Source organism: Oryzias melastigma, linkage group LG14, assembly GCF_002922805.2.
Source record: "Oryzias melastigma strain HK-1 linkage group LG14, ASM292280v2, whole genome shotgun sequence".
NCBI lineage: Eukaryota > Metazoa > Chordata > Actinopteri > Beloniformes > Adrianichthyidae > Oryzias > Oryzias melastigma.
Genome location: NC_050525.1, coordinates 3397617 through 3414465, shown reverse-complemented (window position 1 = coordinate 3414465; position 16849 = coordinate 3397617). Strand labels below are relative to the sequence as shown.

General features: G+C 39.1%; 3 protein-coding genes and 1 pseudogene across 3 annotated transcripts; 1 reads left to right on the top strand and 3 right to left on the bottom strand.

Annotated features, from left to right (window-relative positions):
- LOC112142389 overlaps nucleotides 1–187 on the bottom strand; it is a 489-nt pseudogene extending 302 nt beyond the window's left edge.
- A 1066-nt stretch (nucleotides 188–1253) lies between these two features.
- LOC112142505 lies at nucleotides 1254–4265 on the bottom strand. The gene is made up of 2 exons (XM_024265940.2): nucleotides 3910–4265; nucleotides 1254–1623 (listed from the first exon to the last, which is right to left on the bottom strand). Exons 1-2 carry the CDS (start codon nucleotides 4214–4216, stop codon nucleotides 1301–1303), a joined length of 630 nt encoding a protein of 209 aa, XP_024121708.1. The 5' UTR covers nucleotides 4217–4265; the 3' UTR covers nucleotides 1254–1300.
- Nucleotides 4266–4464: 199 nt separating this feature from the next.
- Nucleotides 4465–5321, bottom strand: LOC112142390 (histone H2B 1/2). The gene has a single exon (XM_024265713.2). It carries the CDS (start codon nucleotides 5085–5087, stop codon nucleotides 4713–4715), a length of 375 nt encoding a protein of 124 aa, XP_024121481.1. The 5' UTR covers nucleotides 5088–5321; the 3' UTR covers nucleotides 4465–4712.
- Nucleotides 5322–7912: 2591 nt separating this feature from the next.
- Nucleotides 7913–16125, top strand: dhx33 (DEAH (Asp-Glu-Ala-His) box polypeptide 33). Its single transcript, XM_024265678.2, has 12 exons — nucleotides 7913–8298; nucleotides 8437–8597; nucleotides 9866–10093; nucleotides 11146–11316; nucleotides 11429–11614; nucleotides 11696–11807; nucleotides 12487–12646; nucleotides 12714–12802; nucleotides 12885–13012; nucleotides 13894–14097; nucleotides 14170–14256; nucleotides 14985–16125. Exons 1-12 carry the CDS (start codon nucleotides 8097–8099, stop codon nucleotides 15291–15293), a joined length of 2037 nt encoding a protein of 678 aa, XP_024121446.1. The 5' UTR covers nucleotides 7913–8096; the 3' UTR covers nucleotides 15294–16125.
- The last annotated feature ends 724 nt before the right edge of the window (nucleotides 16126–16849 follow it).

Genomic DNA, 16849 nt, shown 5'->3' with positions numbered 1-16849 from the left:
CACTGTGCCGGGCCTATAACGGTGGGGCTTCTTCACTCCGCCGGTGGCGGGGGCGCTCTTACGGGCAGCTTTGGTAGCAAGCTGCTTCCTGGGAGCCTTTCCTCCGGTGGACTTACGGGCGGTCTGCTTGGTTCTGGCCATTGTTGAGAATAAGCCGTATCTTGCTCAGAGTCAAAGAACGAATAAGTTGGAGTTACGCACACCCGCAATTTAAACACGCTAGCGGGTTGTCGGCAGGTTGTTCTCGACTCTGATTGGTCAATATCAGAGGGGTGTAACTTATTTCATTGGTCGTGTTTCAAATTTCAAATAGAGGCGGGAAAGGAAAGCAGCGGTTAAAACAGGAAGTAAATGGCGGAACGACAATAGAATCCAATTTCTCGTTTTATTATGTATTGAATGACACATTAAACAAACTCAGCCTCTTTTTTCAATAATATGCTTAGAAACACAACCTTTATTTTACATTTCCGAAAGGCTGTTGTCTTGATTTCTAATTTGTTGAACTCTGAGCACAAATACTGGCTGGTTTGGATCTCAAGATTTAAAAGAATGATGGATCCTGCTGATTATTTATCTTAATTTATTTAAAGACAGAGGGTTAAACAACTGAATTAACTTAACTATATGTATACATTTTTTCATTGTATGTATGTTTATTGTTACTTCTTACGCAACACATCATTTGAATGAGCTGTTCAAAAATTGGTGATTACAATATATACTATAGAATACTATAGATAACTATATATAGTACTATATACTATATATATAAACTACATGTTACTAAATGTCACTTATCGAATTAGTTTTGAGCCGCCATATTGAAAACAAATTTTCCTAAATTGCAAATAGATTTTTTTTAAAATAAAACTTCATTATTTTACTAATTAACACATTCACTTTAAAACATGTTTTGCTGTCAAAAATATTTGTAATATGCGCTGTAAAATGCATTGTTTTTCTTCTTGATTTCTACCTTTCCTTTGCATTCATGTTTTAGTTTAGTGAAAGATTTGTTCCACAGAGAGCAGTCAACCAGGGACAAGAGGCTTCTTACTTATTATTTCGAAAGCTTTAATCATTGTGTCATTTCTAATGCTACTTGTGCTCTTACTTTTAATGTCAAATCGTAATCTTAATCCTCGTGGTATTTTGTATTTGAATTGTCTCACATTAGATTAGGATGTGTTCAATATAATATAAATCATACTTTATAGAAAAGATGCAGATTTTGCTCTTAGATCATGTGTGTGGCCCTTAAAAGGACCGTTGTTGTTGGTGATGCTGGCGCTGCAGTTTAACCTCCGAATCCGTACAGGGTTCTGCCCTGTCTCTTCAGAGCGTAGACCACGTCCATGGCGGTCACCGTCTTCCTCTTGGCGTGTTCGGTGTAGGTCACGGCGTCACGGATGACATTCTCCAAGAAGACCTTGAGCACACCGCGGGTCTCTTCGTAGATGAGACCAGAGATACGCTTGACTCCACCACGACGAGCCAGGCGGCGAATGGCGGGCTTGGTGATTCCCTGGATGTTATCACGGAGCACTTTGCGGTGACGTTTGGCGCCTCCTTTTCCGAGTCCTTTGCCTCCCTTTCCTCTTCCGCTCATGTTGATAGTTCACTAAGACGAGTTCGAAGTGAATGCGGGGAGTGAAAAAGAGCGAGTATTTATGTATGAACAGCGGACGTCAAAGAAGACAGTTTACATGGGTGGAGCCGAACAAAAACGCTGAACACGTTTGTTCTTGTGCATTTCATACAGGAATCCCAAATCTAAAAACAATCGCAAATGACACAATTTGACAATGTTACTGTTAATTGCTGTAAATAACAATACTGAAATGTCAAACTTTCCTTTAAAAGGCATCTATAAAAGGGCAGTCTTCCTTTTTGTTACTTGGTGTGTGGCTTTTTACGTTATTCACATTTCAACCTTACCTATTTGTCACTGAATTAGGATTATAGCAAATTTTAGGGTTCAGACATTTTTGATTATTTAAAAGGCTTGAAACAAACCAAGGTATCAGCTTTTAAATTAAGGAGCTAAATAAGCTTTCTTTTCCCTCCATCCATCTCATTTCAATCCCATGAGAAGGAATTAAGATGTTTAAAAGAACATAGATCCACTAATAAATAAAAATTTACTAAAAAACAGCTTTTGTGTAGTGTTTTCATTTAATGTTTTTGTTCTTAACCACAAACTAAAGAGACTTATGGGAGAGGGGATGCTTCCTTCTTCATTCTTGATTTTCTCGTTATAATAAGATGGATCTCATTATAACAAGAAAACGAAAACAAAAAAAAGTAGAGCAGGCCGTTTTCGGCAAATTCCTCATGCAATTGTAATACTTTTAATTGTGGCTTAACAAACTTCCACTGTTTTCTATTTTATAGAGTTATGCAAAATTTAAAACGAATGAGGATAAAAATAGCCATTTCAATTGACAGAGTTCAATAAAAAGTCAATTTCAAAAACGTGGCCACATCCTTGGCCTTATTTCAGGGATCTTTTGTGAATGATATTTGAGCTTCAGCAAGCTAGTCAATACCTCACATTTTCATAGGGAATTATCAGTTGGAGATAACAGTCCCTACAGTGGCTCTAAATGTCCTTCATGCAGCATCAGGACTTAACAAGTACTAAGATTGCCATGGCTAGTTAACTAAAGGTTTTAAACCAAATATGTCGAACAAGGGGCCAAGATCCAAAAGACTCCTTAGGCCATGAGCCAAACAGGGTAAACATTTATTGAACACACTAAAACTATTTTTGTTTGCTTTAAAACTGCAAATTTTTAACATAGTTATAACCTAGATACATAGCATTACCTGTGATGCTAGTGTAAATTAAATTTGGCTGCTGAAGATGCTAATGGTGATAGCTGAAAATGCTAACACTAATGGCCAGCTAAAGTATTAGCAAATTGTCAAATTAGCCTTGAAAATAAATAAATAAATAAATAAAATAGGTAGCCAAAACAGCTAGCATGTAGCTGAAAAAATAGCTAAACTTTAGAATTGCCTAAAAAGAGAGAGAGAAGCCTAAATTGGCCAAAAAAGCTAGCATGTAAATATTAGTTAATCTCCAAAACAGCCTAAAAGAATTTAGTAAATGCCAAAATAATCGAAAAGCTAGCAGAATGCAAATTTTTAAAACTTCAAAGCCTTAACTTTTTTTTACATAAATATGAATAATAAAAGGCAGGAATATTATCCAGGATAAATTAGCGTAAACCCAATTTTCAACATTTTATATATATATTGAATATATAACTTGTCCAAATTAAACAAGTTTTAAATGAGCACAAGATAGCATCTCATCTTAATAATAATAAAATAAAATCATTTGGAAATCTCATCTCCAGATCATTTTTTTATAATATTCCTGCCTTTCTGTAATTCAAATGTGTTATATTTTTTATAAAGTTTTAAAAATTGCAACTATGCTAGCCTTTTGGACTATTTTGGCATTTACTAAGATTTTTTTTTATTATATTTAAGGCTATTTTGGAGTTTAGCTAATGTTTCAGCTACATGCCAACTATTTTTCATAATTTGTGCTTTTTTTCTTAGGCTACTATGGTGTTTATCCTGTGACCTGTGTGTTTTCGATTTTGGTCCCTATTAAGTTTGACAACGCTTGAAGCTTTATGAAAACACTAACAATAAGGCCTTCATTTTCGTTGCTTGTAAACATAAAAATCATGAATGACCAACCTATTCGCCCGCACAATAGTTTGGATATTCATTAAGAAACATTTGAGTTGACCAATTTATTTGATGTATTCTGTTCTGTGCTCAACAGATTCTTAATTTACACAACCCGGTCAGGTCACTGCTCTTAGATCATGTGTGTGGCCCTTAAAAGGACCGTTGTTGTTGGTGATGCTGGCGCTGCGGTTTAACCTCCGAATCCGTACAGGGTTCTGCCCTGTCTCTTCAGAGCGTAGACGACGTCCATGGCGGTCACCGTCTTCCTCTTGGCGTGTTCGGTGTAGGTCACGGCGTCACGGATGACATTCTCCAAGAAGACCTTGAGCACACCGCGGGTCTCTTCGTAGATAAGACCAGAGATACGCTTGACTCCGCCACGACGAGCCAGGCGGCGAATGGCGGGCTTGGTGATTCCCTGGATGTTATCACGGAGCACTTTGCGGTGACGCTTGGCGCCTCCTTTTCCGAGTCCTTTGCCTCCCTTTCCTCTTCCGCTCATGTTGATAGTTCACTAAGACGAGTTCGAAGTGAATGCGGGGAGTGAAAAAGAGCGACTATTTATGTATGAACAGCGGACGTCAAAGAAGACAGTTTACATGGGTGGAGCCAGCCACATTTGTGATTCTTACATCTGATCAAATCACATTTATTTAAAACATAGTAGAAGCATGACTGTTGAGTTTTCTGTTTTATACACAATACTTCACAACAGTAACACCTAATTAAAAATAAAATAGAGCAATTATGGAACATACAATCATTAAAAAAAAAATACTGATACCGTTTTACTTTAGAATAGAACAAAAACCAAATTGGAACCAGAGTATACTTTTACTTTAAATCTTTCAAGTGCTGCCTGAAAATATCGCCACATGATCATTACATTTTAAACGTTCTGGTGATCATTTAATATATCATGAATGATTGGAAAGAGCTCTTAGGAGAAATGTGGGTGGCCCTTAAAAGGGCCTTTGGGTTTCTGCTTTAGCAAGAGTTTACTTGGAGCTGGTGTATTTAGTGACGGCTTTGGTGCCCTCAGACACGGCGTGCTTGGCCAGCTCACCGGGCAGCAGGAGCCGCACGGCGGTCTGGATCTCCCTGGAGGTGATGGTGGAGCGCTTGTTGTAATGCGCCAAGCGAGAAGCTTCGGAGGCGATGCGCTCAAAGATGTCGTTCACGAACGAATTCATGATGCTCATGGCCTTGGAGGAGATGCCGGTGTCGGGGTGGACCTGCTTCAACACCTTGTAGACGTAGATGGCGTAGCTCTCCTTCCTGGTCTTCCTCTTCTTCTTTCCTCCTTTGCCGGCCGTCTTGGTCACGGCTTTCTTGGAGCCCTTCTTCGGTGCAGACTTCGCTGGTTCAGGCATTTTGAACGCTGAGTGTGTAACATAATGAATTCAGTCGCGGTACTTATACATGTTCTATGTAAATGCAGTTGTGCAGGCTCGCGACTGTGATTGGTTCAAATTTTAAGCCGTCAGAGAAGTAGAAAGAGAAAGAGAAAATCATGGATGAGGATTGTGAACTTCAGTCTTTAGTGAGTGGTGCATTTTTTCAGCTTAATGAATAATTATATTTACGCCACTGACATTAAAATAAAAAATATATGAAAATGTAATACATTCAATTATTAATTTTTGTGTATTAGAATAAACAAGTAAATGGATGATCTTCATTCAACACTTTTCAATGATTTCTTTCTAATAATTTCAAGAGCTACAAACAAAATGAACAACAAACCGACTGAGCTCTAATCTCATTTGGTCATGAAAACTCTAAGTTAATCTGCATTTAGAAATTGAAAAGCCACAATGTTTCCCTGTCATAGACATGATCCATTTTGTTTATTTGATCATCAGGATATCACCAGTTTGTTTTGTTCCTCACACAAAACTGAAAATGTGATGTCTTAAGAGCTTAAAAAAGAATCAGATAATCTTTAAAAAGCAATAAAAACTGATACATAGTTCTAATGATATTAGCTAGTTGTGAACAATCATCAAATTCATGCTAAAGCAAAGTCATGTTTCATTTTTAAGAATTTTAAATGAGGACAGGAATCACATTTGGTTAAAAATGATCAATAGCTCTAAAGATATTAAAGCTAAAGTCACTAAATTTCTCAGATGACTAATTAATTAACACTTGTGTAACAAGAAAATAGTTTTTTTTTCCTAGTTTATATTTGTTCTATTTTTACTTGTTTATTAAAGCTACTTCACAGAAGTGTTCTATTTAAGTTTTTAATGATAAAAGAAGATTAATCAAATATAATTAAGGGACAACACAAATCTGTTTATTCAGTTAGTTCATGTTTTAAATGTGTTACAAAAATGGCGGATTAGGACTAGGTATCAAGTCTGAATGACTCCGGATGACTCGGAATCGGATCGCGCCCCAAAAAGCTGTTTGGGACATCCCTAATTTATAGCCTCACGTAGGAGGTCACAGGTGACTTTGTTGTCAATAAATTATCAAGCCACACATGAGCAAGAAGGATCATCCAGTGCTTAAAGCACCGCCTCTGACGGTCAGGAGGAATGAAATAATATGAGTTACAGCAGGAGCTTGCTATGATGTAAGGGTATCAAATTCCAGGCCTCGAGGGCTGGCCTCCTGATGGTTTTCCAGAAATCCTGATTTATCCGCTGTTGACAATCTGGATCAGATTTGTTTAGTCAATAAAGAGCTTCAAAGACAGGTTGGTTGGAAAACATGTAGGACACTGGCCCTCAAGGCCTGGATTTGATGTTTACTAGTCAAAAAGAATAGAAAAAAAGTTCAACGCACTGTTTTGTGGGTTCCAGATGACCCCACTCCCATAAAAAAATGTATGTTAACGTGCTTAATTAATGCCTAATTTCTCAGAAACTCACCCTGAATAATCTCAAAAACATCACAAGTACTCAATATTGTTGAAACAAGTTAAACAGAAATCCTTAATATAATCACTGAACCAACATGTTCAAGGAATGCAAGTTGTAGATGTGTACTTCTCTCCTCATTTGAGGACTTCAGCTGTTGTAGTCCTTAAAAAAGACAGAAAAAAATGAGCTAATTCAGAAAAATATTATTGCAAATTCTGAAAAAAATATAGCAAAAATCTGAAAAAATCATAACAAAGTTGACAAAGTAGACCACACCCACAAAGTGAACATTCAGCAGGTCACCTTATTTAAATTTTAAATAGCGAGAGACACAATGATTTTAAAAACTTCTTTTTGGCTCTTTTTTTCTTAGTGTTTCAATTTAAACATTTACATTATATGATTATTTTATTGAATAAAAACAAAAAAAGAGGTTTTTTTTTTTGTTTTGTTTGTTTTTTTTGGTGTATAAGTTTCCCCATAATCTCCATAATTTTCTAAGAGCCCAAATTATTTTATATATATAAAAAAAAAACTGTTCTTCTTTCTTCTATTCTTCAGACAGTAAGACAGATCTAAATTAAGTTTATTTTTGTGAATTTTTAATTCCAGCACTATTCTTAAAGACATGTTTTTATCTGTTCATCTTTTGATGTTGTATTTTGTCAGGTTTTCAGATCTAGAGGTGGGTCCCTAGAGCAACATTTTAGGTAAAGAAGGTCAGCGTTCTTTATTTAAAATAATATTATTAAGAATAAACATGAGAACTGGCCTTTGACTGAACGACTTTTGTTCCAAAATTAAAATTTGTGTTTAATTGTTGGCCCCAGGATGAAATCATGACAAATGTTTCTATTCTTAATTAAAGAAAAAAAATAAAAATACGAGTGGACTCAACGGTTCAAAAAAATAAGGGTAAAAATCCCTTTTTTTTAAGTTTAAGAGTTCAGATCTTCCTTCTAATTATTTGTATATAGAAATAGTATACAGACAGTTTACAGAACAATGGACAATAAAGTTAGTGGGTGTTACATGAAATTAAATAGATTGTAGCATTATCATATATTACTGGTTTTTAATGCCTTTTTGTTTAAAGAATAACTTATCGATTTCATTTAGCAAACAATATCATTATAAAAAATGAATTAAACCCTGATTTTGATTACTGTACTTGCATCTGTGAATATGAAATTTTGCTTTAATAATGATTAACGCATTTATTCTAAAGTATGTGTCTTTTTTAAGGTGCTTTCTGAAGACGTTTTCCCATTTTATTGGGTGTTGCTTAAACAGATAGATGTTAATGACGTCACATGTGTGCGCCAAGTTCTCACCAGCACGTGTTGACGTCATTGCAAATGCGCCAAACATCCGCAGTGACGCGCTGTCGCGTGTTGGTGCGCACGAAAAACAAAACTTTTAGAGACATATTTTCTACTCTGGAGATAATAACAGCCAGACAAACAAACTGGTTACGTTTCTTCTTTTTTAGGAGGCTTCCAGCAGACCATGCCTCACGAGCCCGACCCTCCTCCGGCTAAAAAATTCAAGCCGGGGTCTGTTTTTTTCCGGAATAAACCTGGAATGCTTTTGCCAAAAAAGGGGAATGCGAGCACTCCGATAGAGGTCCAGAGGAAACAACTTCCGATCTACCAGGCGAAAGCACAGCTTCTGAACCAACTGAGACAACTTCAAAATGCGATCATAATAGGTACATGAACGGTTAGCTGTCAGTAGCCATAGTTACTGTTAGCTTCTAGTTTTAAGTTCGTCGTCCTGCTCATTAAGTCCTAATGCTGTTCTGTAGATTGTTTTAGCTTGTAAATGAGATCATTTCCATCTTTATCAGGTGAGACCGGATCTGGGAAGACCACACAGATCCCACAGTATCTGTATGAAGCCGGAATCGGTCGTCTGGGTTTGGTCGCCATCACTCAGCCGCGTCGAGTCGCTGCGATCTCTCTGGCAGGACGGGTGGCAGAGGAGAAGAGGACTCAGATCGGCAAGCTGGTATTTAAAAGACCTCCTGTCATCTCCATCCTGAAACAGGAACCCTGCTGGATCTGGAGAAATCCATCTACTTAAAAAAAGGAGAAAAGCTTTTAAACTTCATCCAATTAATCTTCAATTATGTGGTTTGAATTTGTGAAATGTCAAACAACTAAAAGTTTATTCAGTTCAAACCAAACAATCCATATTGAAATGAAGAACCGCAGTGAGCTTCTGCTCTGAAAGTCCAACTCCAATCATTTTTTTATCTATTCAGTTGTATTTAATTATGATTATGCCATCCATCCACCCCTTTGTGAAACCCTTTTTGTCACCTTTGGGGTCAGCGGGGGTCCCGGCCACTCATGGGCAAAGGCAAGGTACATCTTTTAAAGGGTTGCCAGTCCGTCGCAGGGCCACAATCACACACCCATTCAAAGCTAGGATGCAATTTAGAGTACTCAATTAATATATAATGATGCCAAAAGCTAAAAACCTCATTTTCTTGGACATAGTTTCTGCAGAATGGCAGGAGTTGATTTGAATTTCACCTCAGAGTTGTAGGTGGGACCATTGGCAACCCCACCCTCCTTCTTCTCCCCATTGCTGAGAGTTCTCTGTTTACTTCTTTATTTAGTTTATTTGACCGAGACCATGTCAAAGAAGAAAAAGGCTTTCCCAAGACATACAAATGCCAGAATTAACAATTGCCATAAAAGTTACAATGATTTGATTATTGAAAAAAACAACAGAGACGGAGAAAAAACAGTAAAAACTTCTATATTTAGCAATGTTGACATATGTGTTTTGTAAAAAAAAAAAAAAAGCTTAAATTCCATGCCAATTTTTTAAGATTTTACATAATTCAAGTGTGTTGTCAGTTTATTTCACTCAGTTATTTATTTAAAAGAGAACTCTGAGTGTCCCAGATCAGTTCTTATTTTAGGCATACTCGACCGGCCATTAGACCTTGTTCTGATGTCAGCATAGCAAAGCTTTTGAGTGGTGGAAAGGCAATTTATTTATGATCTTAAACAACAGCCGCAAATTTGCAAAAAATGCTACAAGTACATGTTAAAAAACACCAAATTTATTGTAATGGGTCTTTAAAAGTGTCTGTTTGATAAAGGAGTGGGTACAGAAATGTGCGTTTGAGACTTGAAGGAGCTTTAGCCGTTCTTAGTGACTTTAAAACAGTTTTACATCTAGCTTGCAGAAACATGTAAGAACCCAGCTAACAGGTATCTCTGTAAACTAAAGAAGTGCTATGTGTTAAAATCTTCTTTCAGGTTGGCTACACTGTGCGCTTCGAAGACGTCACCTCCTCTGAGACGAAACTGAAGTTCATGACTGACGGCATGCTGCTGCGGGAGGCCATAGGAGACCCCTTGCTGCTGAAGTACACCGTGGTAGTCCTGGATGAAGCCCACGAACGCACTGTGCACACGGACGTGCTGTTCGGCGTGGTGAAGACCGCCCAGCGCAGACGAAGGGAGCTCAACAAGGTCCCCCTGAAGGTCAGAGGACAGATATGTAGAAATAATTAGAGCATTTTTATTGATATGCTTTTACTCTACAGTGGAGGAGTTTACAGAGCCAATACTTCAAAAATTAAAACAAAGTGCGAGGTTTTGACAAAGTTTTCTAAAGTTCACTTCGAAGATGTTTTCTCCAAAAACAAGTGTCTAATCATGATGATTTTACAAATCAGCAGTTTGCGTTATTGAATGTAAATCTTTTGGAACGGGGTGGGCAGACTATGACTCGTTAAACTATTTGACCTGGCAAACTGGATCTAACTATGTCGATAATTCTTATTATTGTGTTCTTGTCCCTGTCATTGTGTCACCACGTTCTCAGTGCGTGCCACATTTGTGTGTAGAGCTTGCAACCTGACTTAAAGACGCTTGCTTCGTGCACAGAGGTTTGCATTGACTTTTCATTGAAAGTGTCCACTTGATTGCACAGCCGGTGTGTAAGCACCTACAGACTCTCACAGGCACACCTGCATGGAAAGCTGTCAAAATGATTTTTTAATTTTCTGCATCGATGAACATGTGGACGAGTTTGAATCTGTTCTTGACCTATTCCTAAAGTATTGTTGCATCCTTATTTTTAACTGAAAAAATCAATTTCCACTTGTCAACTTTTTTATTTTTTAATCTATGGTCAATATTTTAGAAATGAGCCAAACAAAAGGTCACAAAAAAGTTACGCAATACTGTTGTCACAGGTTTATAATATTGTATTTAGCAATCACAATCAAGAAATCGTACACACAGTTTTTAGAAAGTGATGGGGGCCAGCCGTTTGCTGGTGGAACATATAAAATTAGCTGCATGTTGTCCACGGGCCAAACTTTGGACATGCCCGCTGTTGGACATGCCTGCCTTTCTAAATCAGAAGGTTAAAGGTCAGAGAGTTTAAGATTAGTCAGCTTCAACCGTCTCGTCTGTGATTGGCTCTTTTCTGTCTCATTGTGTTGCAGCTCTCTGCTTGTGTGTTTATATCTAATGTTCCTTGCAGACATCTGAAGGGTTGTTTTCTTTTTTTAACTTTCCCTGCACAGGTCATAGTGATGTCTGCCACCATGGATGTGGACTTGTTCTCTGAATACTTCAACAAGTCTCCTGTCTTGTACCTGGAAGGGAGGCAACACCCCATTCAGATCTTTTACACCAAGCAGCAGCAGTCAGACTATCTTCAGGCGGCACTCGTTTCCATCTTCCAGATCCATCAGGTAACCAATTTTTTACATTACAGGATCATGAAGAATTAAACATAAAAGCTACAATAACAAGCAGTTCTCTGGATAAAGTATTTGCCTTAACAGTACGTTGCGTTGTGTTCAGGAGGCACCGCCGGCTCATGACATCTTGGTGTTCATGACGGGGCAGGAGGAGATCGAGGCTCTGGCGAGGACGTGCCGAGACATCTCCAAGCACGTTCCCGACGGCTGCGGCTCCATGGTGGTTCTGCCCCTGTATGCCTCTCTGCCTCCGGCGCAGCAGCTCAGGGTGTTCCAGCCGGCTCCCAAGGCGAGCATCAGGAAACAGTCAGAAAATCCGCACTTGTAAGATGCTGCTTCAAGAAGCTTCACATTTCCATGCTTTTTCCAGGGCTGCAGAAAAGTCATCCTGTCCACCAACATCGCAGAAACATCTGTGACCATTTCTGGGATTAAGTATGTCATCGACACGGGGATGGTGAAGGCCAAACGCTTCAACCCTGGTGAGATCATTGCACTTTCTCAACAATGACAGAAGAAGAAGATTGTCGAGCCTTTGTCTCTTCATGAAAAACGTTTTTTTTTTTTTTTTTACAGTTTTTACAACACTCTACAGTTGTTAGGTTGTGGGATTTTGGTTGAAAACTTCATAATCATAATTTAATTTTTGATAAATTAAAATAAACTTGTTTAATTCTTAAAAAAAATATAGTCAAAAACCACCTTTGTGCTGCCCCCTAAAGGTTGAGTCGAGGTATTACAGTTGAATTTTGTGATAAGTCAAACCATTTCAGAAGTCCAACGTCATCATCTGCAGCTCCAGTAATGAAAATAATCCTGTTCCCAAGCCCCGCCCCTCTGACTGGATTTTTCAATTTTGGCTGTGGGTGGAGTCAGCCTCCAACTTCCCTTTTTGGTCACCCTTTAAATAAAAAAAAATGTCAGAGGGGGACTTTAAGGACTCTACAGTAATTGTTATTAGTCGACTGTTGAATAGAATTCCAGTTGTCCATTTTTCTTTTCCGGTTTAAATTTCCTTTTTCCTCTAAAGTCTTCCTTTCATTTGCTAAAGTTTAAGCAAAAATAAGCCCACACCATGTTAGGAATCCTGCCACTGAAAAGTGAGTTTCTTTCAATGCTGATGATGTTTGAGTGATTGTGCGCTTGTCCTTGGCTTCTCAGACAGCGGTTTGGAGGTCCTGGCCGTGCAGCGGGTCTCTAAGGCCCAGGCGTGGCAGCGAGCAGGCCGAGCTGGCAGGGAGGAATCCGGCTTCTGCTACCGACTCTACACCGAGCAGGAGTTTGACAACTTCCTCCCCATGACTGTGCCGGAGATCCAGAGGTAGAGGATGAAGCGAGTTTGCTGTGTGCTGCACTCAGATCGCGCAGACTGAACATATGCCCTGCAGGTGTAACTTGGCCGGCGTGATGCTCCAGCTCATGGCGTTGGGGATTCCAGATGTGATGAACTTTGATTTCATGTCCAAGCCTTCTCCAGGTAGGTTTCTGAAGCTCAGGAGTCACTGTGGTTGCACAGGAGGAGATGTGGTGGCAGTGAGCTGTCTGTCTGTCCGTCCCAGAGGCTGTGCGTTCTGCTGTGGACCACTTGGAGCTGCTGGGAGCTGTGGAGAGGAGGGAGGGGCAGGTTCTCCTCACACCTTTGGGGAAGAAGATGGCCAGCTTTCCTCTGGAGCCCAGATATGCTAAGGTACATGAGCCGCTCTGGTTTTACTTTGAGGTCCAAACAGGATATTATCAGCTAGAAATCTATGAACCAATCACCCATCCTGATCAACAGCTCAGTTTGTGAGGCTGGTGTTCACACTGAGGGTTTTTAGTACTTTAAACTTATTGGTTTTTTTCCCGATTTAGATAGGTCGCTTTTTGGGAAAAAAATCTGTTTGATCCATGGTCCGGCACGTTGTCACGGTTGCATGACAAGGTGTTGCTGAGCCTCGACTGCAGCAACAAAGGAAACTATATATATACCGTAGCAGTGATATAGAAAAGTGACCGAAACTTTTTCTTTTTTTTTTTAAGTGTGCAGGTTGGTTTCTTATGGCTGTATGTCAGCGTCTCTGTTTTCTTGGAGTAATATTACAAACATAAAAGTTCTGCTTATCTTACTGTTTATTGTTCTGTGTTCACAATTTATACTTCTTGGTTAAAACTTGAGAAATTACAAAATTTCAGACAATAAAAATGAAAGAAGAATTTCTCTCTGGCCTGTTTTTGTTCAAAAGTGGCATATTGTCAAAAAATTACCTAGTTTACCATTGTGATTAATAGTGATTAATCACAAGACAAAAGTGTGCTTCATCAGATTTTCTTTTTTATCGACAGCATTAATTAAAAGTAAATGTTCTAAATGTACAGTTTTGTGTGTGACTTCATATCGCGATTATTCACAGATGATAAACTGTTGGCAAATACTGTAACTAAAAAAAGTTGATTGTGATCAATCGCAATTAATTTTTTTCCAGTTTTGCAATTAATTCATTCATTCTTTTTTTTGCAGTTCCTGGCCCTAATATATATTTATATATTTTAATTGGGTTCCAAACTTGTTTTGTTTTTGTTTCCCTGCAGACCATCCTGTTGTCCCCTGAATACTCCTGTTCTGAGGAGATCTTGAGCATCGTGTCTCTGCTGTCCGTTGACACTGTGCTGTACAACCCTCCAGCCCGGCGCGACGACGTGCTCGCAGCACGCAAGAAATTCACGTCCAGCGAGGGAGATCACATGACACTGCTCAACATATACAGGGCGTTTAAGAAAGTCAGCGGAAATAAGGTGAGCGTGTTTGAGTTTGAGCCCCAAACCCAGAAATGAAACACCCTGATGAACGCATGTCTGCTGTTGAAGGAGTGGTGTCGGGAGAACTTCGTGAACAGCAGGAACATGGGTCTGGTGAAAGAAGTCCAGGCGCAGCTCAGAGACATCTGCCTGAAGGTACAGTTTACAGTGCAGCCACAGAGCAAAGTCAATCATGCTGACACGGTTTAAACATCTCTCGTGTTTAGTTTATGAGAGGAGCCGATCTCATGTTGTTAGGCTCAGTTAGTATGTTGAGTTTTTTAAGTAAACTCTATGATCAATTTCATATTGTAAAAAAATAATTATAAGGAAGTGACAAAGGCTATAACCCTTATGGGGTCCAGATGACCCCCCCCCCTATATTGATGTGTGATTCCTTCCATGACAAAGATGGACGAGATTGTATGTCTGCCATAGATGCAAAGATAAAAAATCTTGAAAAAAAGTTCAGTGTGCTGTTTTGTGGGGATCCAGATGAGCCCACTTTTAATATAAATATGTCTCCGTGTTTTCTGTACAGAATCCATTTAGTGCCACATATACTTAAATCTTTGTGATCAGATCTTTGTTTTCGTTTCATTATACTGGACTTTTTTTCTTATGATGGTTGAACTTTTGAGAGTTTAAACAAAAGAGAAAGAAGGGTGAAAATGTTCACCCCTCTAAAACAATTGCAAATCTGTTTCTTTTTTTTTTTAGAATGTTAACTCACCGATGACGCTTTAATTAAAAATGTCTCCTCCCTATCACTAAAGAAATAAGCTCAAGATTGTTTCTAATGTTGCAGCTAGTGCCCAAAACATGGCTTGTGTAGATGAAAGGTTTGTGAAGCGTCTGTCACTGATGAACTTTTCCTCTTTTAGCTGAACCTAAAGCTGGAGTCGTGCGGTTCAGACACCTCAAGTGTTCGCCGCTGCCTTGCCCATGGGATGTTCCTCAACGCGGCAGAGCTGCAGCTCGATGGCAGCTACGTGGCTCTGGACACCCACCAACCCGTGACCATCCACCCATCGTCCGTCCTTTTCCAGGCTAAGCCAGCGTACGTGATCTTCAACGAGCTGCTGCACACCTCGCGCTGCTACATGAGAGACCTGTGTCTGGTAGACGCCGACTGGCTGCTGGAAGCAGCTCCAGAATACTTTGGCCGCAAGCTTCACCTCTCCAAGCCCTAACCGGACTTCAGCTTTAACTTTGTGTGAGCAAAGAAGAGCGGAGTATTTTCTTGAATGGAGAGTTTTCAGACTCCTCTACCTCAGCTGGCATGGATCTAGCATGCGTTGCTGTAGTAAGCCTCGCAGCAGAGGCTTCCTCCACGTTCAGGATTTCACACCTGAAGAGGATGTTTAGCTTCAGTCGTTTGCATGCTTTTATAAAGCACAAAAACCTACCAGGAACACAGTTTACAGAGGACTCCAGTTTTCACAATAAAATGTTGCAGCGAATCTCCACCTAAAATTGCTTTCAAGGCAGTTTGGGGTAATTAGCAGGTGATCTCAAGGGCTTTTTAGATATCTAAAGAATAGATTTAAATAATTTATTTACAAGAATGTATGAAAAAAATAAAGTGTTTGTCAAATTGACGTGGTTTCATCCAGTTCACGCTGTGCATGTCTCTGTGACTCATTTCTTGATGCATGTTCAGGAGGCTTCACTCCTCAGCCTGAACTAATGTTGTGTCTCACATGTTGCATGAAGATGATCTGATCTCTCAGGTCAATTCTTTGTGGAATGTCACATTGTGCTGAACACTCAAGATTGTAAATGTTTTGTCACTTGACTTAATTCCTTAACACAACCAAATGCATCATTGGATTAAGTTTTGTTTACTGATTCTGCAATCATTTGGAGAGGATTATAAGTAAACGTGTGCATGTTCTCTACATGCTTGCATGTAGTTAAGAATAAATGCATGTTTGAATTTATATGCAGTTGTTACAGTCTTGTATAACAAAAGTTATATTTTCTAACACAAATAAAGTTTTCATTACTTGCTTCACAACACAAGCCAATGTGTTTGAGTTTTCATTTCTGTCATAGTGACAATAATAATCACACATGACATCCAAAACCAGTTACATGACATTTGTCTCTTCTTGTTCAAAACAGTTTAGTTAGAAGATATTTTGCTAAGTAATGAGAATTTTAGTATGGTGGTCTTTAAATTATCAAGTATTCATTATCTTAGCCCTTTAATCATATTTGATACATGAGACTCCTATCTCTTTAGCATGACCTACTCTAAGGAAAATTGTGTTTTTAACAGGTTCTTGTAGCATTTTTCTCATGATGGAGGACGTGTATAAAAGAATTTAACATGTGTTTCTGAGTCTTTCTTTATTCACATAGATTAAAACTCACTTCGTGGCACATCCACAGTCATGTGTGGGCCAAAGTCTCCCTGCTCCGCTCCAATTCTGAATCCTCCACTTAAAGACAAATAGATCCATGAACGTCTTCATTTTTCTTGTCTGAGCTGAAACTGTACAGCTGGATAGATCTAATAGTTCTCGCTATTTTTTCTCCTACGCTAATGTTAGCTTAGGCTTGTGAAGGGCTGTAAGCCAGTGGGAGAGAATGTAAACTGAGAAATGCTAGGATATGGATTCTCCACTCCCAGGGAGCGGACTCTTCGATTGTCTTCTTGCCCCAGAGAGGCCGGCGTAGAACTAAACGACTCACCGCTTCCTCGTGGAAGAACTTCCCCTGCACCACCTGCTCGCAGAAGAGC

Bases quoted from the DNA above. Each gene is read 5' to 3' on its own strand.
- LOC112142505 (XM_024265940.2), bottom strand. From the start codon at position 4,216: ATGAGCGGAAGAGGAAAGGGAGGCAAAGGACTCGGAAAAGGAGGCGCC. The intron at 1,624-3,909 runs GTTAAACCGCAG...ACTCGTCTTAGT, and splicing joins AACCCTGTACGGATTCGGAG to GAACTATCAACATGAGCGGA.
- LOC112142390 (XM_024265713.2), bottom strand. From the start codon at position 5,087: ATGCCTGAACCAGCGAAGTCTGCACCGAAGAAGGGCTCCAAGAAAGCC.
- dhx33 (XM_024265678.2), top strand. From the start codon at position 8,097: ATGCCTCACGAGCCCGACCCTCCTCCGGCTAAAAAATTCAAGCCGGGG. The intron at 8,598-9,865 runs GTATTTAAAAGA...ATCTTCTTTCAG, and splicing joins GGACTCAGATCGGCAAGCTG to GTTGGCTACACTGTGCGCTT. The intron at 14,098-14,169 runs GTGAGCGTGTTT...CTGCTGTTGAAG, and splicing joins AGAAAGTCAGCGGAAATAAG to GAGTGGTGTCGGGAGAACTT.